The 27,934-nt window shown below is 43.2% G+C and overlaps 2 protein-coding genes across 9 annotated transcripts in view; one reads left to right on the top strand and one right to left on the bottom strand.

Moving 5' to 3' along the window:
* The window catches only part of LOC124881872 (kinesin-like protein KIF13B), a 41,648-nt gene extending 13,795 nt beyond the window's left edge, over positions 1 to 27,853 (bottom strand). For 3 of the 8 annotated variants that reach the window (XM_047387723.1, XM_047387726.1, XM_047387728.1), the window contains exons 1-34: positions 27,712 to 27,853; positions 27,498 to 27,580; positions 27,222 to 27,304; positions 24,363 to 24,456; positions 16,893 to 16,905; positions 16,743 to 16,803; positions 16,199 to 16,291; positions 15,512 to 15,692; positions 15,313 to 15,400; positions 15,089 to 15,223; positions 14,820 to 14,932; positions 12,940 to 13,051; positions 11,339 to 11,551; positions 11,154 to 11,264; positions 10,869 to 11,003; positions 9,748 to 9,878; positions 8,633 to 8,719; positions 8,231 to 8,421; positions 7,124 to 7,352; positions 6,860 to 7,022; positions 6,303 to 6,449; positions 5,961 to 6,107; positions 5,184 to 5,312; positions 4,843 to 5,016; positions 4,574 to 4,731; positions 4,244 to 4,376; positions 3,844 to 3,987; positions 3,733 to 3,762; positions 3,554 to 3,653; positions 1,886 to 2,012; positions 1,324 to 1,379; positions 1,126 to 1,244; positions 873 to 1,049; positions 694 to 786 (exon numbers count right to left, since the gene is read on the bottom strand). In XM_047387723.1, coding sequence (XP_047243679.1) covers positions 694 to 786; positions 873 to 1,049; positions 1,126 to 1,244; positions 1,324 to 1,379; positions 1,886 to 2,012; positions 3,554 to 3,653; positions 3,733 to 3,762; positions 3,844 to 3,987; positions 4,244 to 4,376; positions 4,574 to 4,731; positions 4,843 to 5,016; positions 5,184 to 5,312; positions 5,961 to 6,107; positions 6,303 to 6,449; positions 6,860 to 7,022; positions 7,124 to 7,352; positions 8,231 to 8,421; positions 8,633 to 8,719; positions 9,748 to 9,878; positions 10,869 to 11,003; positions 11,154 to 11,264; positions 11,339 to 11,551; positions 12,940 to 13,051; positions 14,820 to 14,932; positions 15,089 to 15,223; positions 15,313 to 15,400; positions 15,512 to 15,692; positions 16,199 to 16,291; positions 16,743 to 16,803; positions 16,893 to 16,905; positions 24,363 to 24,456; positions 27,222 to 27,291 — 3,954 coding nt within the window. In that variant the 5' untranslated portion in view covers positions 27,292 to 27,304; positions 27,498 to 27,580; positions 27,712 to 27,853. Of the gene's footprint in view, positions 1 to 693; positions 787 to 872; positions 1,050 to 1,125; positions 1,245 to 1,323; positions 1,380 to 1,885; positions 2,013 to 3,553; positions 3,654 to 3,732; positions 3,763 to 3,843; positions 3,988 to 4,243; positions 4,377 to 4,573; positions 4,732 to 4,842; positions 5,017 to 5,183; positions 5,313 to 5,960; positions 6,108 to 6,302; positions 6,450 to 6,859; positions 7,023 to 7,123; positions 7,353 to 8,230; positions 8,422 to 8,632; positions 8,720 to 9,747; positions 9,879 to 10,868; positions 11,004 to 11,153; positions 11,265 to 11,338; positions 11,552 to 11,777; positions 11,894 to 12,939; positions 13,052 to 14,819; positions 14,933 to 15,088; positions 15,224 to 15,312; positions 15,401 to 15,511; positions 15,693 to 16,198; positions 16,292 to 16,742; positions 16,804 to 16,892; positions 16,906 to 24,362; positions 24,457 to 27,221; positions 27,305 to 27,497; positions 27,581 to 27,711 lie in introns of those variants that run through there. The other 5 variants (XM_047387721.1, XM_047387724.1, XM_047387727.1 and 2 more) reach the window with 4 other exon arrangements.
* Positions 27,352 to 27,934, top strand: part of elp3 (elongator acetyltransferase complex subunit 3) — a 34,560-nt gene continuing 33,977 nt past the window's right edge. The window contains exon 1 of the mRNA XM_047387734.1: positions 27,352 to 27,588. The gene's annotated coding sequence lies outside the window, so the exon portion shown is untranslated. The remainder of the gene's footprint in view (positions 27,589 to 27,934) is intronic.

The raw sequence follows: 27,934 nt of genomic DNA, 5'->3' as shown, positions 1-27,934 counted from the left end.
TTTAACCAAATATGAATGAGGGCATATTTTCATATTTGAGCCTGTATGTATAATTTAGACAATGTGGAGAATAGATAATATTATTAATAATAATAAGAAGATATGCTATTCTGATATCTTATTCAAGCAAGCATTTCCTTAAGATCTCATTAAATATTATGGTATATTTGTTTTTAATGATGTGTGTCATTTAATTTGTCTATTAAAATCATTTTTAGGCTCTAGATGACTGGAAGTATTTTTCTGGGTTATTTAAACTAAAGAACATTTCAGGAATGTCTTTCAGAGATTACAGCAGGGACCTTCTTTCATGTCTCAGACAGCAGCATTGCACTGATTTAATGAAATACACAGAAAATGGCAGATCCACTGAGTTTTAAGGTATGGCTGTGATCTATTGAGAAATTTATGAATTCTTGTTGCTTCTTCTTTCAGACGCTGATCCGAGCTCTAACTGTCTGACATGACATCTTGGCCTTCAAACCCAGCTGACTCACAGTTTTTTATCACCACTGAGTACAATATTTATCGTTAGGGGTTCGTCTAACCAGATCCAAAGGGACCCTGGTCCTCAGTTCTGTGAAGAGGTTCCAGAAAGCTGCAGAAAAGGAATTCTCAGTGTGTTTTAGAATAATATTCAGCTTCAGGCTTAGCTGAAGCCTCCATTGTAACTTTGTGGGGTTTGCTACTTACTCCTGGGATGTTAGAGACGATTTCAAAGGTGACTCCACAGCCAGGGATGGTGCTGCGCTGCGACATTCTCTTCAGGAGGCTCTGAGCAAACCCCTGCCATTAAAACACGGGTTTTATCTCTCAGTGGAAGTGTGATTATCCAATATACTGCTGGGTTGGTTAATCCTACATTCCCCCACCTGCTTCCCCGTGACGTTGACACATATGCGCTTCCTGAGGACCAGCTGCATGTGGGCCGGGTGGCTCAGCTCCACGACGGTTCGGACCGTCAGGTAGACCCTCTGCTCGGGGGACACTGCGCGGCTAAGCTGAGGACACTCATGGACTGTGGAGTCCCAGGATGCCTCCACCTTCACCTGTAACATTGCCCATTTAGGAGCGGAGGAAGAAACTCGATGGAAAAACACATAAGAGAGGAAATGGTCTCCTTACCTCTGTATCAAAGTGTTTCACAACTTGAAGCTCAAAGAAGTCGTCCTCATCTTCCCCGCTGAGCAGCGCATCGAGCCCTCCAGCCAGGGGCGCTGACAAACTGGACTGAAAATCATCAGCTGGAAGCAGGAAACACATGAAATGATTGGCTTTATTTTCCTTAAAAGCAACAGATGGGTGTAAAATCTGAGAACATACCACTGAGATCTAGGAACAGAACAGGAATGTGGGTTTCCATCCCAGGGACTGGAACCCTGTGGAATAAATTCGGATTAAACCTCAAGTGAAGGAGGCCTCAACACCCTAGAACCTAGTCACATGCAGTCAAGTTAAAAACAGCAAACATTGATCTGTTGGATTGGGATTTGTTTTTCTATTGTTGAAAGAAATTCACAAAAGAAACAGCAAACACGTGAAAAACAGTACTCTTGTCGAAACCAAAATTGACTTGTTGGCCTTCAGAGAACATGCTCTGTATGGCAGAAAACACGGTACATCTCCCTGAACATTCCCACAGTGAAACATGGCGGTGACGGCATCATGCTGTGGGGATATCTGTCATCAGCAGAGACAGTGAAGCAGGTCAGGGTTGATGGGAAGATGGATATGGACCAACCTAGGAAGAAACGCTACTAGAGGCTGCTGAGGGTTCACCCTCCAGGAGGACAACAGCCTGAGCATACAGCCAGAGCTGCAATGGGATGGTTTAAAGTATATTCACGTTAGAACGGCCTAGTCAAAGCCCAGATCAAAATCACACCTCTCTACTGGTGCACCAGGGATCCCGCTTCCAGCTGATGGGACAAGCACAGAGTTGCGTTCTTCTGTGAGGGTGAGACGACATTCAAGCAGCTGGGATTCCCTCTCGACGTCGTCCTCTGACTTGTCTGCAGACAGATGAAGACAGACAGAAAACCAGTCACATGGACCTGCTTTGTGATCTCACAAGCAACAAGAAACTTTTGCATGGGACAATATAAGCATTAGCAAGCAGACATAAATGCAGGAGGAGGCAGTATTTCATAAATATAATATTATATAATATTCAATAACAGAAACAGAAAAACTCCATTTCTTTTAATTGACTCTTTGGTAAATATGAGGTTTTAATCAAAAAACATTGCTTGTTTTGTTACCAATCACAGATATTTGTCCCTTTTAAACAGAATATTCGCATTGTAATAATGGTGATGTAGGAAAAAACTGATCCATGGTTTTTACAAATAGAAATCTGGAAAGTGTTGTGTACATTTGTGTTTATTCAATATTTTGTTTAGCAGCCTTTCACTCCAGTTACAGCAGCTTCCCTGCCACTGCTGAAGACAAGCATCCCACAGCATGATGCTGCCATCATGTTTACCTGCAGGAATGGTGTGTTCATTTCAGGAAGCGTTTTTCATTTCATTTCTGGTCTCATTTCACAGTAACGTCTTCCTACACGTTTGTTGTGTCCCTACATGGTTTGTGGCAAACTGCAAGCATGACTTCTTATGTCAATCATAACTTGTTTTACTGCTGCTCTTTATGAAAGTCAGATTTCTGCAGTGCACAATAAACAGTGGTTCTGTCAACAGGTTCCCACCACCTGAGCTGTGAATCTCTGTAGCTCCTCACGAGTTACCATGGGCTTCTTGATGGATGACCATGTCTTGGTATGGAAGCAAATCGTTACCATATTTCAAATGAAAAAGCATTTTCAGAAATGCTTTTTCATTTTAAGAATGTGGCTGCATTGTTTGACTCATAAATGAAATTAGTTATCAATAATCCTATTTGCATTTTAATTTTCTTCTTCAAGACTGCTCATTCTTTCACTTAATTAAAATGAAAAAGACATTTGAGATTTATTTTTCAAAATGTACCCCAGCAAATAGATACCAAAATTCAATTTGAAATGTAAAATGTGAAAATAAAAAAGCATTTCCAGAAATGCTTTTTTATTTTAAGAATGTGGCTGCGTTATTTGACCCATACATAAAATTAGTAATCAATCATCCTATTTGCATTTGCATTTTCTTCTTCAAGACTGCGCATTTTATGCCATAATCAAAACGTGGAGGGCAGTTGGTTGCACTACATTTTATTTAGGGGTATCAGAGTGAAGCATACTTTTTAGATTTTGTTTGTAAAACAACCTAAAAACCATGTAGCATTCTCCTTCCACCACAGCTATGAACCCCTTCCTGTTGGTCTATCACACAGATCCCTACTATAATAATCAGGGCTATGTGTGGATTAGATTTTAAGTTTCAAACTGTTCCCATTTTACTCCTACTATGGCTGCACTAGCTGGTCTTGGTGACATTAAAAGTGAAGAAATTATTCTACTTGCAACATCTAAAAAAGTGTTTTCATTAAAGGGAGACGAGCAGGAGAAAAAGCACTTTTGTTTCCCAGTTAGGGTGAGGTCATCTCAGGCTGCCTTTACCTGGTTTGGAGACTATCTTCTGCAGCTGCTGGTCTAGGTACTCCTGCCTCTCAGTGAGTGTGATCAGCCACTGCTCCCTCATCCTCTCTAGGTCCACCTCCTGCATGCAGCGACACACACATCAGCTGGGAAGAAACAGATTTGCCTGCTCATTACTGGTTTTACAGATAAATACTCACTTGATAGCTGTCCATGTCTTCACCTTCATCCTAAATTGTGGTTGAGCAGAAATTTTAGTGAAACACTTGAGTGGAAATATCAACGTTCAAAGGTAACTAGGAGGGTCTCACCAGATGGGGATTGTTTTTGGAGATGCGCATCTGGCGGACTTTCACATCCCCGACTGACACGGACAAGATGGAGGCTGTGATGAGAGGCATAGTGCCTGAGTCTGGCACCGGCCGCACCTCCACCCGGACCCGATGAGACTGACCCTGAAGGTAGAGAATATTAACACTTCTATTGCACTTCATGGGAGAATACCAGCTGTTGTAAAACATGAAAAGCTTGGTCCTCATACTGACCACATTCATCCAATCACACACACACACTTCCAGATTATGTTCCTTGACAACTTTCTGATTGCATAACTACTACTCTACACTCCACAGTCGCTGCTGAGAGAAAATCAGATTTTGTCTTCAGAATGAACTGTTAGAGCGTCGTTGCACAAACACAGATCCGTATTACCTGTTTGAGCTGGAAGACTCCGCCGGTGCGGACATCCTTGGCAGGAAGGACCTCTACAGCGGTGAAGTCTCCTGTCTCGTTCAGCTCCATCAGCTGCACCCACAGCTCCAGCCGACGGGTCACCTCGCTCCACCTGCAGGAGATCAGAGCGTCGTTTCAGATTGGTGGGATTCACGCAGAGGTTTTAGGGTAAACACTACATGGATGTTGAGGTTTGGTACATAGCTGGAACAAGTATATACCCCGTCTCTCTTTTTCCGGAATAATATTTTCAGACATTACTACAGACCCTATTAGGGTGGGTTATGGAGGGAGTTTGTGTGTTTGGACCTCTCTCTAAGGGATCTGGTCTTGGCTTGAATCACTCCCAGGTCCCATAGCGCCAGGTTCCTGCGGTGGTTGGCCTGTTTGTGGCCATAAACTTCTATAGCCACCGCCCCGTCAGCCAGGAACTCCAGCAGGTCTTCCGATGCTGCAACTGCTAACTCCTGAACACAGAAAAACAAAGGACCGCCATGTTTTCTTTTAGCTACTGCTCCCTCCGTCTCATTTATTGCTCTATTTTCTGTATTTTTTTTTATAGCACTGAGAGTCTTGACCTTAGTGCTGTCAAAGACCACAGTACACTGAGGGTCTCTGGAAGCAGATGATGAGCTGGATGATGCCACCTCTGGAGCAGTGAACACCGGCTCCTCCAGCCCCCAGAAGTGATACTGGCAGAAGACGAAGTTGGACAGATGGCGAGGAAGACCGGTGGCCTGGAGGATTTTCACCTGTGAGAGATGATGACAATATGTGCTTAATTATGCAGGGAAAAAAACAGATTACACAAGTATGTTAGAGCTTCTGGTAAAGATGTATAAAAATGGATTAAACTGATCTTTTAGCACATAAATGAACAAACTGAGCGAATCTGAGTCGCAAATCTGCCTCATCTCACCACACAGCCAAGTTTACGCTCCTGATTCCCTTCATTCATGTCGCTCAACTGGGTGTCAGGATGTCCCACGCTGATGTCCTCGGAGCTTTCTGTACCTCGCCACACTTCTACATGCAGACGACCGGCCACCTGACAAATAAAGAGACACACACACACACACACACACAGAGAGAGACAGACAACAGCTGAATATATTTCACTTAGAATATTTGCAAAAGAAACCTTTGAAATTTTTTACATGAATATTCAACATGACCACTTGTACTATAGGTATAGGTAGAAATCCTGTAGATAATGTGGAGGTTGTGCTTCCAAGCAGCTTCAGCTTGATACTGATTATTCCCTGTTGTTACCACTAGAGGCAGTCTCGGGAAAATGTGAAACAAACTGCTTCATTATTGTTTCTGTTGGTTCCTCTGATTTTTCTGTTTTGTGCAGCAAAGATTTGCTGTGTGATTAACATTAAACTCAGCAGTTTAATATCATTTATATATTATCTGTATTTTTTAAAATCAGTTTTAATCAGCATTAAAAGAACTGCATGAAAATCTATCTGCATTAACTGATCACCCACAGTTCTGCAACCACGCCTACTTAAACATGAACCACAACATTTCTTCGTTTAAACACCCCCCCCCCTCATTGCGATACTCCTAAATAAAATCTAGTGCAACCAGTTGGCTTCAGATACCAATTATGAAAAAGAGAGAAAAAAAAAACATCCACCAACACAGCTGATTTAGGAGTTAAGGCTGCAGCCCCTCAGTGGGCTCTTACCTCTCCTTTCTGGTTGATGATGGGCACTGCATACTGGAGTTTGACGTCATGGAACAAGCAGGCCAGAAAAACATTGGCCACACCAATCAGACTGTGGTTCTCCTGCTCATCAAAGAACGGGTCGGCCCGTTTGAAGTAGTGCATCATCTGAATCAGGGAGAAAGAAAAACAACGTGGCGAAGAGTCTGAGAGACAAGGTCCTTCTCAAGTGTAAGTATAGAGAAAGGGTATTTATCAACACATTATAATGTTGCAAACATTGACACATGCTAATGTTTCATTTCTTCATCCTTTAACTGTTTTACCTACGGAGGCCCAATGTCAGCCTCATGCTTTACTCACAGGACTATCCTCATCCAGGACCTTCCACTCCTGGTAGAGCTCCCTCATGTCCACCAGCCGGTTTTCCAGCTTCTCCATAGCCCAGATCTGCTTCCCTTTGCCCTTCCTGCGGACCTGGATGGCCGGCTCGCTGAGGGCCGCATCCCGCTGCAGTGACAGAGAAGCTTTTACCAGACTGCTCTCGTTGCTGTAACGAGTCATTTATTCATGTATGTCAAAAATAGTTCTATCAAACAAAATTGTGTTTCTCAGGTTTGGGCGATATCCATTTTTGTGACTTCAAATCAACCACCATCTGATGTAGGAGATCAAACTGAACTCAACACGCCCCCTTGGTCAGCAAAGTATGTCCACTAGCCTGCGCTCAGTCTCCACGGCAACATATGGTAGCACTGCCAAATAGGTGGTAGTTTTCACTAGTTCCAGTTCTGCCGTGGCTTTTAATGTGACCAGAAATGACGACCAGGAGCTTTTTTCACCAATGCAACCCAGAGCATATCACCAGCATGTAAAGCATCCGTTTCTCTCTTATATTCTCTCAGAAACACACACATTACCTTCCTGTTAGCGTCCAGGTTGGCAGCAGGTATCTGTAGAGTTACCAGGTACTCTGTCCTCTTGTTGAGCTCCTCAGCAAAGAAGTTGGCCTCTTGGGCCAACAGTTTGGCCCGAACTATCTGCTCCCTGAGACGCCGCAGGCTGCGGGTCATCATCGCTTCCCTGCACCACAATCACAAACATGCAAATGGAACAGAAGATTCTGGATGTCCTTTTCTGGACTCATCTGAGCTATAATTTGACATCATATAGCCGTGTGTCACCTGTCTTCGCTCCAACGCCGCAAACGTTTGTGGGGTCCAGATGACGTCACAGCGGTGGCACTGACTGGGAGGGCCGTAGAGTCCGGAAAGGGGGAAGGTTTCTCAGGGGTGAGTCGCTGGCGGAGCTGTTGCAGCTCCTGCTCGTACATCAGTCTCTGTCGCTCGAGAGCGCAGCGCTTCTCCTCCTCGTGCTGCCTCTCCAGGGTCTGCAGCACCGACTGCAAGGGGTCTGGAAAAGGAGGAGCCACAATACAGATGGGCGATCACAAGAAAAATTATCAAGACTGCGAGCAAAAGTGTTTTAGCAACTGAAAATGAGCACAGAAATCAAGCATGAAGCCCCATTTGTGAGCAAAATCAGCCTGGTTAATGACAGTGACCCTAGCCCAGTCATTCTCAAACTATGACACGTGCCCCACTGAACTAATGTGAATGTCAGAGGACTCCGACTCATTTGGAGGTAACACAAGAAACAACAAGCAGAGCAACAGCTGAAAATCTATTTAGCCTTATAAATAATTACCTGACACATGGGCTAAAACTGGAGAAGTGGAGCACAGACCATGAAGGCAAAGGGCAGCAGGCATTTATTAAGGGGGTTTCGTCAAATGCATGGTGGACACACTGGCTCATACACAGAGAAGCACTAGCAGATGAACCCTGCACTTAACCAGGTTTTGGACAAAAGAGTTACAAAGAGAATCATTGTCCTAATCTCAGCTGTGCTGTAAAGGATGGAAAGCTTTGAAAGAAACTGTCCATGCTAAAGCTTGTCTTTTTGTTTAAGCATCCTAGATCAGCTGGAAGTATCTCAAAGCGCCTCATTACTTGCATTTGGCAGGGAAGGAGAGCTGATAAAGTGCTACGCACTTCACACAAAACACAGCTAAGTTTAAAACAGGTATAGGGCCGTATCTTGTTGAAACTGGCGTCCATAGTGGAAGTGTTTGGGCTCTAAATATTTGCTGCCTGGAGGCATTAGATAAGAGTGATTTTTAACCCCCTCATTCCAGGACTGATAAGATTTCAGGAAACTAGAAAGAACAGAGGAGGACTACTTCCACATTGTTCCTTGTTGCAGAGCGTTTGTTGTGTGCTGTGACTCACCGTTGGTGCCCATTCCTTTCATCATGACCTCAGTCTGAGCAAACTCATAGCTGTAACTCAGCTCACTGGAAACGTCGCTCAATGCATCCAGATCCACCTCCAGCTGGTCGGCGCTAAGGCACTTCTTCATGGCGGCTCCGCCACCCTCGTCCTCGCCGGCTGCTTGGCCTCTGTTCCTGGGCAGGTTGATCCTGTGTGGAGGTTGTTTGTGATGGTGTGTGAGACACAGAGCGACCGAGAGAAAGAGGAACCGCAAAAATAGGAAGAGACAAACGACTTGTTTGTTCTACCATCGGAATACAACTTTGTTTTCCCCTAAATAAATGTCACTGGAAACAAACAAGGGTTTTATTTTGGTTTAAAGACAGGTTGGTGTGAGAAATCAGATATGTTAAAACAAACCTGAAGAAGTGGTTGTTCCCCCACAGGATTCTGTCACCGTGATGAAGCTGCACTGGACTGGTGACGGCAGCGCCGTTCACACATGTTCTGCATAGAGAGAAACAAAAGCTATAGGGACTGAAAATGGATGACTTTCAGCTTTCTCGGCCCTGTCCACATGCATGTGATCATAGGTGACAGGCCAGTCCAACGCTGAAAAAAAATCCGATCACAACTTAGCTACCCAGGAGCAGGTTGTTCTGACAACACAGAGTTTGGTGTGTTACTGAGGGATGCAGAGTTGAAGCTAGCCATTTGCTAAATGAATTCAGAGAAAGAACAGAGATATAAGAAGGTATTTAAAAAGGGAAACTACATTTTCTACATGTCGAGATATTGCTGTGTTCAGGCTGTAAGAAAGAGATAACAGGAAGGCAGAATGTATTACAGTAAAACTGCTCTCTTTGGCTCTTTTGAGCTTTCTTCTCTCTCTGTTGGGGAACATGGTGGATTTGGTCTGAATTCCCTAGGGCAGAACTCCAGCCCTCAAATGCTAGTTTCCTACTACTTTTACCCCTTTCCACATGGTTTAACCAACTCAATCAAAAGGCTGAACTGCTTCCTCTGTATCCATTCAAGTTCTACAGATTTCTGCTAATGATTCAATTATTTGCTTCAGGTGTGGTGAAGAGAAGACAAGTTTAAATCCCAATCCTTTTGGATTAATATAGTATTTTTGAATTGAATTTGAATTGAAAAGCAGCAGGACATTGGTTTCGGGGGACTGGAGTTGGACACCCATGCTCTAGAAAACACACACAGTGGCTGTGGTTTATAGTAACTAATGCTAACCTGACCTAACCGGAGATGCTGCAGACAGTTTAACGTATTGAAGAGTACAATAACTGGCACTAATCCATGAACCTGTTTGCTCAAACAAAGGACACAAAGTCAAAAGAAACAATTGTTTTCATAGTACCCAGCTCTGAAGTACATTAAAAAACAAATAAATATATATATATATATATATATTTTTTTTTTGTCTAACAATGTTTAGGAGCAAACAGCATTTCTCATGGAGCAGCTTTTACTGAACACAGTGATCCTGACTAAAAACAGAAGACCGGACTACACACCGAGCCCCACGGTGAGGAGTAAGCACCACACTGCTGTTCTGCCGTATGTTGATGATGCAGTGCTCTGCCTGGATGGCCATCCCACACAGCTGGATGTCCTGCGAGTCGGCCGAGCCCACACACGTGTGGTCCTGAACACACGAGCCATGACAAATAGACGTGGCAACAACACACAGTTAAGGGGTTAATGCTCTTTAAAGGGGACATATCATGCTTTTAAATCCTTCCTTTTCACACTTAAATCATTCAGTTGTGGTCTATATAAAGTGGAACTGCAATGCTTTGGTCTGAACTCCTTGTTATTGTAGCTCCACAGGTTCCTTTTTTTTTACCCGTTCTGTTTGATAACAATCATCTAGCACTGCAGAAACAAGACAAAAACGGCAAAAACAATGCAAATCTGTTTATTTAATAATCATAATATTTAAAAACACGCAGCACGGTTCTGTCCTCAAGGAGCTAAAAGCATGAATTCATGTGTACAATAAAGTTTGTTGTCAGTTAGGCGTTATTTGCAGCTTACTGCTTTGCTGTGTCCATCGTTTCCATACACAGAAAGAACTGACCCCTTATTCAGATGAAGTCTTTCAGCAAATCCTTCTTGATATTGGAGGAGGTTGCTGAAGAACTCGTCCTTGAAGTGGAGGAAATAGGAATTTCCCCACTGATGTAACCAGGCACTTCGAAATGCTAGGGGACGGTGTAATGAATTGTGTGGGTTAATACATCCAACAAGTGAACCGAACTTATGCTCCTTCAGCGTAGGCATGCTTGACCTTGGACTACAAAATCGCAGCGACAATTAAAAATGACGGATACGCAAAATGAATCAGTCAGAAGTCCATAATCTTATTTAGCTGTTCTGCAGCAAATACTGTGACCTAACAGTTGGAAAAACTTAACAGATAGAGAAAACTGAACGGAGTGAGAAATATGAACCCAACAGAATATAAAGATACCTCCGCAACACTTGGAGAGACTAACTTCAACTTTCTGCATTCCTGCAGACTCCAAAGTACACAACAAAATGTATTTAAAGGTTGAAAAAGTGGCTTTTGCATGATATGTCTCCTTTATGTCTTTATATACAGGCAGTTGACTTGTGTGTTTGTATGAAGTACTTTGAGGTAGTAGACCAACAGCTCGTTGAGGGCGGGGTCAGCGTTGAGGTTGACGAGGAAACACTTGTCATCCACCACTCTGATGCCGGACGACTGAAGGGAGATACCGAGGCTTTCCAACTGCTTCTGACGCTCCTACATAAAACCCAAGTTATATTTAATACTTGACTGAACAGATAATTCAATTATTTAGGGAAAAAAATTGCATGGAAAAACAGCATTGAGATTAAGAAACATTTCCCCAGATTTTCTATGGATTTTCAGGTCATACAACGAGCATTTTACCTGAGCGACAGCTTCAGTCTTGCGGAGTTTCTCTTCCCAGGTGACCGTCATCTCTTGGATCAGCTTCTCAGACTCCTCCAGTCGCTCCTTCAGCTCTGGAGCCTTCATGGACTGGAAGAAAACTGCAGCTTTATTACACTTTACAAATATTACGATTCACCAAGGCAAGCTGCAGTAATGTGCACCTCAGCCTCAGTGAGCTGCTCCCTCAGTTTCTCCACTTCCTCTCGGAGCTCGCGGATGATCCTGGCGTTGGGGTCTTCGTTGACCACGGCATGGTTGACAATATTCTTGGCCCTGTCGGCATAGCGCAAGGTGGACAGCGTCTCGTCGTAGTTGTCTGCCGCCGGGCTGATGGTAGCGACCATGGCGGTCCGGCTGTTCCCTCCAAGGCTGTCCTGCGGATGAAGAGTCAAAGCTCTGGGTGAACATGTAAGATCTATCTTACGGTTTAAAGGTGGGTTGTGAGCCACAGTTGAGTGAAAAACCTTAAATTATATTCATCTAATATTGCAGCAGTATAATCTCTCGCCAAAGCATTTACAAATACTCAACTTTTATTTCATGTACATTTATCAGTGGGGAAAAAATGTATTAAGAAGTATTGATTTTTAAAATAATCACCAGTAGTACAATTGTTGGCTTCCCTGCCATCGTAGCCAAATCGACTGTACTTATTCTTCTATCTCATTTCACAAGGCTGGAGCAATCAGAAGGAGCCATCTTACACAATCTCCCCAGATGCTCCTCTGTTTCACTCTCTTCTCTTCAGCTCACCTGACAGGTTTTCTAGAGGATTTAGATCTGGGAACTGAGATAAACCATGGAAGAAGGCTGGTAAAACATAACTGTGCTAAATGTGGCCATCTGTTCATGAATATTATCCTGTTAAAAACTGTGACGGACTGGCGTGTACCCCGCATCTCCCCCAATGACCGCTGGCGATACGCAGGACAAGTATAGACAACGGATGGATCCTGTAAAAAGGCCCAAATGGGGGCCCATTTTTAGTTTACTGAGAGAGAACGACATATTTTTTCCTATTACATCGCCTGCCATTTCAAAGATTTCATAATGCACTGCAGTCTAACAAGGGTCCCAGGGACTTTGGAGGAGAAACAAGCCCATGGCATAACAGAAACTCCACCATACCATAAGTGGGCATCCATGCTCTGGAGTGTTTGGCGCTGAAAATCTGTCGCAGGCTCAGTGTCATGTCAGATTCATACCCCAGGGAAAATGAAAGTTATAAATTTCTAAGTAGAAGTTCCTAGAAACTCTGATTAACTTAATAAAGCCAAGCAATATTTGTTCCACTGTGGTCACTTTGTCAAGGCTTTTCTTAACAAGGTTTCTCTTCACTAAAAGAAAGGTTGTATTTTTCTATACTTTCCAGATAGAAGTTATGCTGCAGCAATAAAAGATCATCTTTCTGAGGGGCGTTAACTAACCTGGCTGGAAGTGTGAGAGGAAATTAGGGTTAGAGTTGACTTTTGAAAGTTAAACAGCATTAATGCAATCTGCAGGCAAATTAACGACTCATTTAAAATCCACACATTGCAGACCTAAATGAAAGAAACAAACCTTTTCTCAGTTCAGCAGAACCGTGAACAAAAAGCAGCAGTGCTTGGAAAATTTCCAAAGCACAGCAGAAAGTTAATTACTCAGAGACTTTTAGAACAAAAACAGACTTATTGTTCTTGTGCACCATAGTGGATGAGGCGGGTGTGCAGAGAAACAGAAGCGGCCCTGTTGGTGTGCCGTGGAGGGGTCTCTGTGTTTGTACCTTGAGCAGCCAGGTGAGGACAGAGTCTCTGTAGGGAACAAACTTGCTCTTGTTCCTTCCGGCTCCATGATCAGCCAAGGCCGAGATAACTAAACCCAAAGTGCTGAGAGACCTGATGGGAGGGCCAGATGGGGGGTAGGATGATATTTCAGGAGACAGAAAGGTTTCATCAAAATTCGCTCATTTCAACATAGTTCGTTGTACATTGCTCAAAAAAAAATAAAGGAAACACTCAAATAAAACATCCTAGATCTGAATGAATGAAATATTCTCATTGAATATTTTGTTCTGTACAAAGGTGAATGTGCTGACAACAAAATCACACAAAAATCATCAATAGAAATCACATTTATTAACCAATGGAGGCCTGGATTTGGAGTCACACACAAAATTAAAGTGGTAAAACACACTACAGGCTGATCCAACTTTGATGTAATGTCCTTAAAACAAGTCAAAATGAGGCTCAGTATTGTGTGTGGCCTCCACGTTGCTGTATGACCTCCCTACAACACCTGGGCATGCTCCTGATGAGACGGCAGATGGTCTCCTGAGGGATCTCCTCCCAAACCTGGACTAAAGCATCCGCCAACTCCTGGACAGTCTGTGGTGCAACGTGACGTTGGTGGATGGAGCGAGACATGATGTTCCAGATGTGCTCAATCAGATTCAGGTCTGGAGAACAGGCGGGCCAGTCCATAGCTTCAATGTCTTCATCTTGCAGGAACTGCTGACACACTCCAGCCACATGAGGTCTAGCATTGTCCTGCATTAGGAGGAACCCAGGGCCAACTGGACCAGCATATGGTCTCACAAGGGGTCTGAGGATCTCATCTTGGTACCTAATGTCAGTCAGGTTACCTCTGGCGAGCACATGGAGGGCCGTGTGGTCCTCCAAAGAAATACCATCCCACACCATTACTGACCCACTGCCAAACCAGTCATGCTGAAGGATGTTTCAGGCAGCAGATCGCTCTCCACGGTGTCTCCAGACTCTGTCACGTCTGTCACATGTGCTCAGTGTGAACCTGCTTTCATCTGTGAAGAGCACAGGGCGCCAGTGGTGAATTTGCCAATCCTGGCGTTCTCTGGCAAATGCCGAGCGTCCTGCACGGTGTTGGGCTGTAAGTACGACCCCCATTTGTGGACGTCGGGCCCTCATACCATCCTCATGGAGTCGGTTTCTAGCCATTTCTGCAGACACATGCACATTTGTGGCCTGCTGGAGGTCATTTTGCAGGGCTCTGGCAGTGCTCCTCCTGTTCCTCCTTGCACAAAGGCGGAGGTAGCGGTCCTGCTGCTGGGTTGTTGCCCTCCTACGACCTCCTCCACGTCTCCTGGTGTACTGGTCTGTCTCCTGGTAGCGCCTCCAGACTCTGGACACTACGCTGACAGACACAGCAAACCTTCTTGCCACAGCTCGCATTGATGTGCCATCCTGGATGAGCTGCACTACCTGAGCCACTTGTGTGGGTTGTAGAGTCCGTCTCATGCTACCACGAGTGTGAAAGCACCACCAACATTCAAAAGTGACCAAAACATCAGCCAGAAAGCATAGGTACTGAGAAGTGGTCTGTGGTCCCCACCTGCAGAACCACTCCTTTTATTGAGTGTGTTTTGCTAATCACCAAAGATTTCCTCCTGTTGTCTATTTCATTTGAACAACATCATGTGAAATTAATTGTCAATCAGTGTTGCTTCCTAAGTGGACAGTTTGATTTCACAGAAGTTTGATTTACTTGGAGTTATATTGTGTTGTTTAAGTGTTCCCTTTATTTTTTTGAGCAGTGTATACTAATGATGAAAATCTCCTAATAAAAATAGCTTATTTTATTATTCAGACCCCTGAGTTAAACCTGATCCTTTGTTTTCTGTTTCCTTACTTGTTGATGTTACTGCCTTCTTTCAGCCTTTCTCCAGCGGCTCCGGTTTTGGCTGCTCGCTCACTTCCAGCAAGGTCCACCAGGCTCAGCTTACTCACCTTCTCTCCACTTGTCTGGAGCAAATCCCCCCCCCACACACACACACACACACACACACACACACACACCATCACACACATTCAGCTGAGGTTTAAGTATATTCTTTCTCAAAAAGCTGCAACTCTAAAAACTTCCCAGAGAATCCCAGTGTTGAGATTGCTGTGTCGTACCCCGGACCGCAGGTCCACAAGTGTGTGTGTGAGGATGATGTTGAACACAGCGTGGGACCTGCTGCTCTCTTCGTTCATATTTGTGGCCGCCACTGTGCGAGATTTATTCCCCTCAGACATCAGAGACTCGATGTCCTGGTGAAAACATACGTCAGCAACAGATTTCTGTATTTCCTTCAGCAAAACACTAATAGGAAGAACTGGTTTTGTTATTGCTGTGTTACCTTATAGCTGGCCACGGCCAGGCGGGACAGACCGTCGACATAAGGACCAAAAACATTGTGCTCCCTCACTCTCAGCGCTTGGCGACTCCTGCAGAAACAAGAAAACGATTGACCATCCCGCCTCTTTTAGCACTGCTTCACGTTCAAACATCAGACATAACATTATTAAGCATCTGTGAAGATGAAATATAGACCTCACCCTTTGGGGTCGAGCAGGTCTCGCACCTTCTCGTTATAAATCTCCATGTAGGAGACCTCCACAGTGAAGGTCTCTCCCTCTTGGGCCTCCTGCACCGTCCTGTTGAACAGGGAGCTGCAGAGACGAGGAATCAGACCAGGCTGCTCCGCTGAGCCCATCATGGTGTAAGACTTCCCTGAACCTGGATACGGTTATAAAAACCCAAATATGACAGGGAAAAAAAACAGCTGAAACCAACCTTTTTCCTCACTGTCTGACTTTAAATCAGACTACATGTATCCTGTTTCATGTCAGTTAGGATTACCCAAATTATTTCTATTTACTAAATGCTAAAATAATGAGAGAATTTTGTTTTTTTAATTCTCTTAAAATTTTAAAATGTTAATCAACTTTTTTATTATTTGGTAGAACAGCCTGTTAAACTTTAGGACTTGGGCCAAACGTTTTGGGTAACTGCTGTTACTGATTCAGCGCTATGACCCATGTGTGCCCAAACCTTAACTTTATTACAATGTAGCTTCAATATTTACACATAATGTTACTTCCTCAAGATGCCATCTATTTTGTGAAGCACACCAATCCCTCCTGCACCAAAACCCACACAATGCTGCCACCCCTACTTTACAGTTTGGATGGCGTTCAAGCCTACAAGCAACAGTGGTCATTATGTTGCAGGTGATGTATTACCCGTCTGTCCATAGGCAAAGATGCAGGCGTTGTAGCCCATAAAAGCATTGTCCAGCAGGTTCTCCCCGAGGCACTGGAACACCACATCCTGACCTAAAACACAGAAAGGAAATCGCAGATCAGCCACTGCGACAACCTGAAATCAAATTTTAAATTCAGTGACTAAGCTGCAGCAAGGCGGGTAAACAATACGGACAGCAGGAACAGATATGGTATGTTGTTCTCTTTTATCACTGGACCCAGAATAAAAAACGCCCAGAATAGACACAGTGAGTAATAAGCTCGGAATAAATGGATCCAACTCAGGCTTGTTTAAAACCACTGTGGTATGAAAGAAATGAGACCTCCACGCCTGCTCTTTTAGAATATTACTGCTGCGGACGAGCAATCTGCAGCTCCTCCATCTGCTCCACTAATAGTGGCTTTCTTCAGCTCCAGAAATAGATCCATATATCAGGAAACATTGTGTCAGGAGTTAGGCTGTAGGAATGACTCAGCAGCAAGCGGGGCTGGAGTAATGTGTAACAGAGTAAAATGAACAGACCTGCAAACTTGTCTTTTTGGGATTCATCCATTGACCAGAAACAGTAGTCATAGGCAAACGCCTGAGGAAAACAGGCAGGATGTTAGAAGAATTACAAATAAATTCCAAAACTGGGGCATTCAGATTATAAGCAAGTTTTTAAATAGTTACCTTTGGCTGGTTCCTGGGACCAGAAGGAAGACAAACATGAAAGAACAGTTAATAACTGGTATATAAATTAATACATTTGTCTTTTTATCGTCCACTAAATGGCATGGACCAAAACAACTGTTTTAATAGATACAGTGTCATGTCTCTGCCTTTGTTATGACTTAAAACCAAAAACTATACCTCCACAGCCTCTGAAATATCCAGAAAGTCAATGAAAGATCTTCAAGTTAAAACTTTTTATTTTATGGCAAACGACTGACACGGTTTCCATCTAAGTCTTTGTTTAAAAAACAATAAAAACAGCCCAACAAGACGGTCAACTCCGTCCCAACATCTCAGTGTTCTCAGCTCTGAAGGCATCTCATGTTAGTACCCGCACGCTAAAAAGGAGGCCATCACATCCTGCTTTCTGAGACAATGAGGCCACTTTGTTGGTGTTAAACTGGATTGCAGAAGCTCAACCAGCTCAGATGTGATGGGAATTACGATGCAAGTTGTTAGCGTCAGTTAGAAAGAATCTGTGTGATGGTATGAAGAACACCAGAGCATCTACAGGGGTTGGACAATGAAACTGAAACACCTGGTTTTAGACCACAATCATTTATTAGTATGTTGTAGGGCCTCCTTTTGCGGCCAATACAGCGTCAATTCATCTTGGGAATGACATATACAAGTCCTGCACAGTGGTCAGAGGGATTTTAAGCCATTCTTCTTGCAGGATAGTGGCCAGGTCACTACGTGATACTGGTGGAGGAAAACGTTTCCTGACTCGCTCCTCCAAAACACCCCAAAGTGGCTCAATAATATTTAGATGTGGTGACTGTGCAGGTCATGGGAGATGTTCAACTTCACTTTCATGTTCATCAAACCAATCTTTCACCAGTCTTGCTGTGTGTATTGGTGCATTGTCATCCTGATACACGGCACCGCCTTCAGGATACAATGTTTGAACCATTGGATGCACATGGTCCTCAAGAATGGTTCGGTAGTCCTTGGCAGTGATGCGCCCATCTAGCACAAGTATTGGGCCAAGGGAATGCCATGATATGGCAGCCCAAACCATCACTGATCCACCCCCATGCTTCACTCTGGGCATGCAACAGTCTGGGTGGTACGCTTCTTTGGGGCTTCTCCACACCGTAACTCTCCCTGATGTGGGGAAAACAGTAAAGGTGGACTCATCAGAGAACAATACATGTTTCACATTATCCACAGCCCAAGATTTGCGCTCCTTGCACCATTGAAACCGACGTTTGGCATTGGCATGAGTGACCAAAGGTTTGGCTATAGCAGCCCGGCCGTGTATATTGACCCTGTGGAGCTCCCAACGGACAGTTCTGGTGGAAACAGGAGAGTTGAGGTGCACATTTAATTCTGCCGTGATTTGGGCAGCCGTGGTTTTATGTTTTTTGGATACAATCCGGGTTAGCACCCGAACATCCCTTTCAGACAGCTTCCTCTTGCGTCCACAGTTAATCCTGTTGGATGTGGTTCGTCCTTCTTGGTGGTATGCTGACATTACCCTGGATACCGTGGCTCTTGATACATCACAAAGACTTGCTGTCTTGGTCACAGATGCGCCAGCAAGACGTGCACCAACAATTTGTCCTCTTTTGAACTCTGGTATGTCAACCATAATGTTGTGTGCATTTCAATATTTTTAGCAAAACTGTGCTCTTACCCTGCTAATTGAACCTTCACACTCTGCTCTTACTGGTGCAATGTGCAATCAATGAAGACTGGCTACCAGGCTGGTCCAATTTAACCATGAAACCTCCCACACTAAAATGACAGGTGTTTCAGTTTCATTGTCCAACCCCGTAGGTATACATTGAACCACAGTGGAGTCATTCGCCACTGGGGGCGTCCTGGAGACTAGATTATATGCTGGGCAATCCCAACATTATTGTGAGTTATATAATGGTGTCAAGCAGAAGACATTGTTTTAATCACTTACTGGGCTGGAACTCAATCCTTAGCTAAAGCCAATTTTTAAATTACTCTTGCCGTTATTGGGAATAACAAATTGAATCCAATTTCTCTGAAAATTATTCTGAAAGATGTAAATGATGAAAAAAAAGTTCTGTTAGGAAAAGCCCAGAGGCGACCGAGGTTGTAAATGACCTGGACATAAGTCCACCTGAGAGTCAGCAGAACTAAAACATGGCGGGGCATCGCTGATATGGAGGCGTTTTAATCTGAGCAAAGCTTCAAAATCTGTCCAGGTTACAAATCCTCTTACGCTCCTTTTAAATTAAGTGAGGAATGTTGAACAGTATTCCCAGCCTCACCCCCCCCTGGTGGCCTTGAGATGCCGGGGCTGCCTGCAACTAACCAGCATCAGTCACCGAACACGTCGCTGCATTCCACCAAGCTAACGCCAACTTCAATTATCAAACATATTCTAAGCTCCAGTCATTTTTCACACTCACAAGCCGAGCTCCTGGCCTAAATTACAACTTTAGTTTAAAAACAGGAAAGTTAGAAATGAGCTGTAGTTAGTATTGCTGATTGGCATGGTTGCCTATATTCATACTTTCAGATGCAACTCGTTTCCGTTTCTCCCCATCTGGCTGGACGTTTGAATAAAGTTGCTTGATCAACTTTTAAAGGTTTAAAGGGATCCACTTTCCAAGCCAAACTTCCATCCTTTCCTAGACTCAAACTTTCAGGAGGTCCTGGTCCTTTTTGAGTCCATTTTAAAGCATAAACACAAACGTTCACATGAAAGACAGTTCTGTAGTTGACCGGCTTTAAATATGGAAAAACAGACCAGGAGGAAAACAAGATGGATGAATGGATAGATGATGGATGGATGATAAATGTATGGGATGGACAGACGATGAAACAGAAATTTGTATGGACAAACAGATGGATAATGGAAGGATGAATACTAGAGGGCTGGAAGGGTGGATATACGAACAAAAGATGGAGAATGGATGGAGAAGTGAGTGATGGATAACAGACAGATGGATACATGGTTTAATGAATCATGGACATATGGATAAATCATGGTGGCTGGAAAGATGAACGACGACTGGATGAATGACAGAAAGACGAATACCGGTAATTACAAACAGTTGATGGATAACTGCATGGACAGATGGATGGATGTGACTTCTGGAGAGAACAGCATAGAGAAAAAGTCTGAAACACACACTTTCCTCTAGTTTTCACATACAGATCCACAGATCCAGTTGTGTAAAAAGAAAACTTTACTTCTGCAATTTTCCAGACTCTGAACATCCCTGTGATCAGGATACTAAAGCTTCATGAGAGAGAACCTGGGTTTGAAGTAACCAGCATAGATGAAAACCAACCTATATAGTTAGTATGGATGCAATGACACTGCTGTGGAAATATTTACCAGCAGGCTAAAGTTTGTGTGCAGAAAGATGATGTATTTGGAAAGCAGAACATTAGTTTAACTCAGGCAGAAATCACAATTTGGGGTTTAAAGAAAAAAAAGGGCCCTACAAATGGAGGAGCTGTAATGAAACAAGGCCTCTATCTGAGAACTGGCTGCCCAATGAAAGACCAATATTAAGTCTTCCCTTCTCCCGAGCTTGCAAGGACATTCCTGAGATAACTCGCAGGGCCTCGGATCACCGAGGAGTCACTTCAGGAGGAGGAGGAGGAGGAGGAGGAGAGCCGGTCACCAAGTCCCTGACCACCAGCATGCAGGCATGAACAGCTAAAATGGATCCCCTCCCAAATACTGTACACAGCAGTTTACCAAGCCAGGAGGACATATCTGTGATGGCAGAGCGGCTTTATCTCCAACCATCTCATGGAAGCTTACATAGACATGTTGAAGGAGACTATAGTTTCAAGCTCCTGCTGAATATTTGCCTTTATTAATTTCTGCTGTCTCTAGAGCCTGACCGCCCCCCAGGGAGGTGTAATGTATTAACACCCCCTACAGAAAACACTAATTCACTTTAACTTCACTGCCAGCAAGCTGGCTCAGCACAAATGTTGCACATGTGGCTGCTCAGAGAGCTTCCTGCATATTTAACAGTGACTTCAGTCAGTGTGAGAACAAATCTAATCTGGCTGCGGAAAAAGATACTTCCCTGTTCAAAATGCGTAAAAAAAAACCTTACTGCTGTTCTGTAACCTTAAAAGTAGCTGCGTGTGTTGCACTATGCCTGCAGAACTTGTTCACGTCAGTCCTCAGAGGGGAAGCATACCGCTGCTGGAGCATGTTGAGGCAGATAAAACGGACTGACACTCACAACACGAAAAAATGCAAAGAGTAATTATGAAATAGAAGGCTTTTATCTTGGGACAAAGAAAGATTCACGCCCTGTTGTCTGCAGGGGAAAGCCCTGAGGGAAATGCTGGGCAAGGAAGCCTGAGACTGGAAGAACATCTCCAGGGAATATCTACCTGAGCTGGGTTACACAACACATGCTGATTTTTATATTTTAAGATCCGTGCGCGTTATTGGCTCAGATAAAAACTTAAAGCAAAATTATCCAAGATGAATGAGACCTACTGCACTGTGCCCTACACCTTTAGTATGGGAGCAGGAACAGACACACCTTGTGTAAAGAGCGCTATGATGAAGGGAGGACGGGAGGACAAAGTAGATAGGGAAGTTCCAAGAAGGATCGGTGGAGTGATGATTCAATCCAGAAGTCTTCCAAGCACCTGGGTATAAAGCCTCAGCTACATCAGCAGCAGCCCCGCCAGAGAACAGCTACCCAGTTGGTTCTCTACATCTATGAACACAGGAACAAGTACTATAGGAAAATGTTAACTCTAGTAATCACTCGCTTTTTGTTCTGATCTGATTTGAAAGAAGCAGCTATTAACATTTCATCTTTTAAAACAGAAAGCACTTCCAGTGTCTTACAAAAGTATTCACACCCTTCTAAATGTTCACCATTTTGTTACATCACAACGAACCTCAATGTGTTTCACTGGGATTTCATGTGATGGATCAACAAAGAGTAGCACGTAATTGTGAAGCTTAAGTAGAAATGACACGTGGGTTTAACATTTCTAGCCAATGGAAATCTGAAAAGTGTGGCTGCGAATCTTTTGATGTGTGTCTTCCATCTTTAGATGTCTAGTGACTACAATCTGAGCTCATTCTTCTTTGCAAAGTAGCTCAAGCTCAGTCAGATTGGATGGAGAGTGAAATTAATAGTGAACATTAATTTTATAGGCTTCCCAAAGATACTTAACAGGATTTAAGATCTGGACTTTGCCTGGACTATTCAAACACATGAGAAAGCTTTGACAGAAATTATCCCATTGTAGCTCTGGGCTGAATGTTTAGTGCTGCCCTGCTGGAAGTTGAACCACGGCCTCAGTCTCAAGTATTTTATAGCCTTCAACAGGTTATCTTCCAAGATAGTCCTGTTATTTAGCTCCGCCCACTTTCCTATCCCTTCCCTGTCCCTGCAGAGGAAAAACATCCCACAGCATGGTTCTGCCACGCAAAAAATGTTCTCGTCTGACCAGAGCACCTTCTTCCATACATGGCTTGAGGCAAACTGAAAATTCCTTCAACTTTTCCATTAAGAGGCCGAACTGTTATTCTCCGACATGAGCTGTGGATCTCTGCAGCTCCCCCAGAGTTACCATGTACAGCTCACCTGATTAATGCTCTCCTCGCAGGACCTTACCTGTCTGCTGTGTTCCTTGGTCTTCATGATGCTGTTTGTTTTATAATGCTCTCTAACAAACCTCTGAGGACTTTATAGAACATCTGGATTTAAACTGAGATTAAAATCACACACTTTTTACTAATTGGATGATTTCTGAAGACAGTTGGTTATGCTGGGTTTTATTTAAGGATATAAAATTAAAGCAGGCAAATAAAAATAAAAAACACACTACATCTTGCCAATTTGCATTTTTGATATTTTCTTTTCAAAACATGTATAATTTTCTTTCCACTTCACAATAATGCACTACCCTCTGTTTATCAGGCAGAAAATCTACTTTAAAAGTGGTTGTAATGTGACAAAAGGTGAAAAAATACGAAGGGTGGGGATCCTCTAAGAAAACAGGCTTTTTCCGCTAAGCTGGCAGCTGTCATGCACTGTACGACTTTGTGTGCAAAAAGCAAGCCTTGTTTTCAGAAACTGATGAGAGTTTATGACTCTCAGTGTTATTTGTGAAAGGTCGCATCATGTGATGTGTACTTGTAAGGGTTTTTGTATCAGCAAACATCTCTGAGACTTCAAGCTCAAAAACGTTTTATTTTTATTAACATATATGCAAGTGGAAAAAAACACAAATATGCCTTAAAGCTCCAAAACCTGTGTGTGCATATTTCAAATGGGAAAGAATAATGAACAAAGCATTAGTCACTTCTGATTGCAAATAAGTGCTTTTCACCACCATGCTGCTGCGCTCGTCATCGAGAACAGGAATGACAGAAATGCAAAGAGTAGAGGAACATGCAAACATCGACCAGATCCGGATCAATAACATCACAAAGGGTTGCAATAAGTGACACCAGACATCAAGAATCGACAGTAAGGGGCTCATTTATAGATGTCAGCTGGCACTATTAAATACTGTGGCAAACGGGCAACTTTTTCCACTTCCCATAAAGTCTGTTGACCTTCTCTTAGACAGAGACCGCCTCGGACATTCCTGGAGCAACAATGGATGCTGTCATGGATGCAAAGCTGAAGCAACAGTGGAGAAAGACTGATTGCCTAAACTGGTACAAATCTATCAATATTCCCGCTGGTGATTGATCCACCTGATTGGATTCGGTCCATGTCTACCATTCATAAAAGGGTAAAAGCCATATTCAGGTTGAACTGCTTCAACCAGTTAGGGCTAGTTTGAATACATGCGTTTCCATCTACCTGGGAGCCATGGGATATTCCCTTACTTTTTTTCCACACTGGAATGATGGTGGCAGCACAGACTGTACAGCCGGTGTAGGCATGGTGGGGCCAGCTGGTAGCACTGGGATGATCATAACACTATCTGCATGGAGAATGTAATGCAACAGAGGAGGAGGAGGACCACCCAGTGAATATAGACCCATCACACTCAAACAGAAACTTCTGAATGCTGTAGTTTCATGTCGGAACCAGTATCTACGTTTAAATCTCGTGGATTTCCTTCCTGTGTTATAGTAAACAACAACAACAACAGATCCCCTCTAATCTAGGGCTTTGGTATTGTGCTCACAGCAGAAACTTGTACAAAAAAGTCATTAAGGGCAAGAAAATGTTTTGTGCGTTCATGGGATCTGCGATGAAACTGGGTCACAAATTCTTAGACGATGACAAAAATGACCCAGATGTTTCTGCATTATTCAAGAGCAAGTAAACATGTTATTACGGTGTTAAAATGGAACAGATGCAGTCTTACAATTAGGAAATAGCTTGCAAAAACAAGATATTAGGGTCGAAGGTCAACTCCAGGCCGTTCACCTCAACTTGTTCTATTGCATTTATCAGGATTCAATTAGAACATTTTGGAGCTTACCTGGGGTCTCCTTTGTTCACATTACTGATGGCAGGGTGCAGAATGGTCTGCTTCCCCTCCATCTCCACCACGCATTTTGTTTTCAGGTCTCTTTCTGCATTTAGGAAACAAAAATACAGATTTTAAGCAAAAACAAATATGATGTGAATTTTTGGAAAACATGGGAAACAGTGGCAGGATATATGGCAAACACGAGATTTATTCTTCTCGTCTCAGATTGGATGAAGAGTGCCTGCGAACACACATTTTTAAGTGTCACCACAGATTTCTTTTGTTGGATTTGGGTCTGGACTTTGACTGGGCCATTCTAACAATAATTTGTGTTTATCTAAACCTTCTCCATAATCATCAACATCATTTAGCAGTTTTTGCCATGTTCAGTCAATCACAATTGGCATTTAATAAAAACATGCATACTTACCATTTGATTCATTACACATTTATTCTCTGCCTGTTTTGCCAAAGTTGATTTTTTTTTCCTTTTTAAAGATAAATAATTTAATTCAATTCAGTTTTATTTATATAGCGCCAATTCACAACACATGTTGTCTCAAGGCACTTCACAACAGTCAGGTACATACATACCAATTAATCCTAATCATTGAACAGTGCAGTCAGAGTTAGTTTTTATTCATATTGGATAAAAAGCAATGACAACACAACTCAGGTGAAGTATACACAAAGTACTACAAAGAGGGTAGTTAATGAAGCTAAAGTATAAGATGGAATATAAAACTGACAGAACAGCAATAAAGAGACTGCCACATAGATAATCTCCCTCTGCTTTGACTGCTCAACATGTTCTGATCCATTATGATCTGATATTGTCATACCATGTTTGTCATGTGATCCTCGTGATCACAACACAAATAGGTCGACATGGAGAGACAGGAAATAGCTGCATTACTGGTGATTCATCCAGGACCTGCCTGTGCAAACATTACTACAGATACACTACTCCCCAAGCAGCCAGTAAGGAAGAGCCAGGTCACACCTTGTCTTCCTCATTCCTACTTGAACCAGGAGGAGGAGACTGTGCTCGGACTACCTGTCACCGCAGCATTTCAGCCACATGTACTTTAAGATTTCATTGGTTGGTTTTCAAATGTGAAGCTTTAGAGGAACATAATCATTTGTGTTCTCCAGTTCATACACAACATTCTGCTACGCTGTTGTTCTGGGAATTTATTAAAGTGCATTAAACATGCAGCACCTCCTATTGGAAATGATGGCCTCATTATATTTTTATTGCTTTTAGACTGCAGGTCTCCTGCCAGACCACTTTAAAAGATCAGCAAAACAGATCCATTATAAAACACAGAATGCTCAGAAACTGGTAAATGGTCCTGCTCTTGCTGATCCACGGAAACTAACAAACACATGCGTGGTGGCACACGTGGTAGGTTATTCCTACTGGGAGTGGGTGTGGGATTTCCTGAAAATGCCTCACAGCCCAATGATAAGAAAAAGGGAAAAATGGAGGACAGACATATTTATGTTAAAGATTCGACCCAGTGGTGTTTTGTTTTAACCACCAAATGTACTCTGACAACACGGACACAGCTGGGTTACGAAATCAGGATTTTCACTACAGAATTTCACAAAAGTGTACTGAAGAATCAAAACAGCCAATTCTTTTCATTTGTATTTGGGTCGATAACATCACAAGAGGCACAGGAATTTGGCTGATTAGCTCGGGGTTGGAAATATTATGGCAGACAAGTTGCTTTTGACAGTTTTTCAAGAGAAAAGTGTTCGAGTTGAAATTCTTACATTTTAGAGCAGAATGACTCTGATGACCACGGCTGGCGACACCGAAGCAAACTCTCACCATAACCATGATCATCCTAAGAACTTTAAATGCTACTAATAATCTATCAGAGCATTACTACAGCTGGAGGTGCTTTCAAAGTGGTGCCAAAGAAAGCCGGTGTGACTGAAATTTTCTCCACTTGTATGTAGTACAGACCTGCCCTTCACCCCCCTATTGCTGCACACTGAAGGCTACTACAATACAAATGCAGATACTCAAAAGAACATTTTATTTAAGAATTGAAGTAAGAAAAAAAAAAACAAGCTGCAAAATGTATACGTTTATTTATTTATTTTTTTTTACCTTACTCTGCCCCTTTGCTTGTCATCAACCCCTGGCTCTGCCCTCAAATGATAGGACATGTTTAAGGTCAAATATTAGTAGAATAAAAGTCAAAAACCATGGACAACCATTTTGCACGATTGCCCTACTATTGCTGAAAATGATGACATTATCATTTACAATAAACCCACATTTTTCTTTTTTTTTTGTTTACCAGTAGCATCTCAACTACTGGATCTATACATCAGGTGTGGACATTAGGGGCAGTTAGAGTTCATCCAAAGACCAATTATATTATTGATGTGCCGTGTTTTAATGCATGACAGTTGAAATATAATATCCTACCAAATCCTGCATCCAAGCAATCCTTTGATTGCGATTTTCCACACGCTGGTATCATGACGAAGACTGCGATTTTATATATTGTGTAGTTCTTGTTCCACCATCCCAGATAAGCTGATTGTTGGTATACAGGCAGTTGAAAACATTAACTTTTTATGTTTGAAGTCATGAGCAAGTCATGCTTTCTTGGGGGCTCCCTAAATCCAATCAGCTCCCTTCTACCTGTTGTGACGTCACAAGAGGCACGTGCAAGGGGGAGCTTGTTTTGGGGAGGGAAGATGCTATCTTAATGAAATAACGATTTAGAATAAAATAGAAAACCTGGTGATGTTGTTCTATTGATGATACACTATCTGTGAAGTAGGTTTGATTTACCAGAAAAATGAGGCGCGTAGCTTTAAAGAGTGTGTTATATTGCTCACCTCTCCTGTTCATGGGTCGCACCCGCACAGCGACCTTCACGTTAGAGCAGCTCAGGCTGTTGTCATTCATTGCGGCACCTGACCTGCGGAAATTTAAGCAGACACCAGTAAAACCAGTTGGACTTTGTTTGTACTTTCTACATGAAAAAACGTCCGGTCAGAAAATGTCGCTTTTCCCAGAATGAATGTTTCGTTTACCGACGTCATTTACGACGTTGTTTGAATAACTTCGATAAGGAGTCGGGAGTGAAATGAAGGAGCGGAGGAGGGACTGACCGTGTGAAGAAATGCGCAGTTTTCTTCCAGTCCGACTCCCGGAGGTACCTTCCGATAAATACAGCAGCAGCTAGCCGGGGACGCTAAAGAGGTTTGGATAAGAGCAGCAAACACACACAGAGGGTCAAATATTGTTGGACAGTGACCCCTGACTGGTTCACCTGCCTGTCCACCCCATAAACCGCTCACAAGGGGGGAATCTGGAAACACTCACGGTAATTCACGCCTCATTCCCCGCAGCCCGTCCACCTGTTGCAGTCCCTGAAACTTCCCGCAGAGATCCGTCAGGTCATGTCAACTTGCGGCTCAAGGGATTTGCTGTAAGATTTAAGTCAGTGAGTCTCCAGCTGCCTCTACAAACTCAAAACATGGCTTAAGAGGAGATTTAGCGCCACCGCGTGGATCTAGGGGTCTTATACAAGCCTCTTTCCCGCACT

The sequence above is a fragment of the Girardinichthys multiradiatus genome, chromosome 15, assembly GCF_021462225.1.
Source record: "Girardinichthys multiradiatus isolate DD_20200921_A chromosome 15, DD_fGirMul_XY1, whole genome shotgun sequence".
In the NCBI taxonomy this organism is placed as follows: domain Eukaryota; kingdom Metazoa; phylum Chordata; class Actinopteri; order Cyprinodontiformes; family Goodeidae; genus Girardinichthys; species Girardinichthys multiradiatus.
This window is presented reverse-complemented; position numbering and strand designations above follow the sequence as displayed.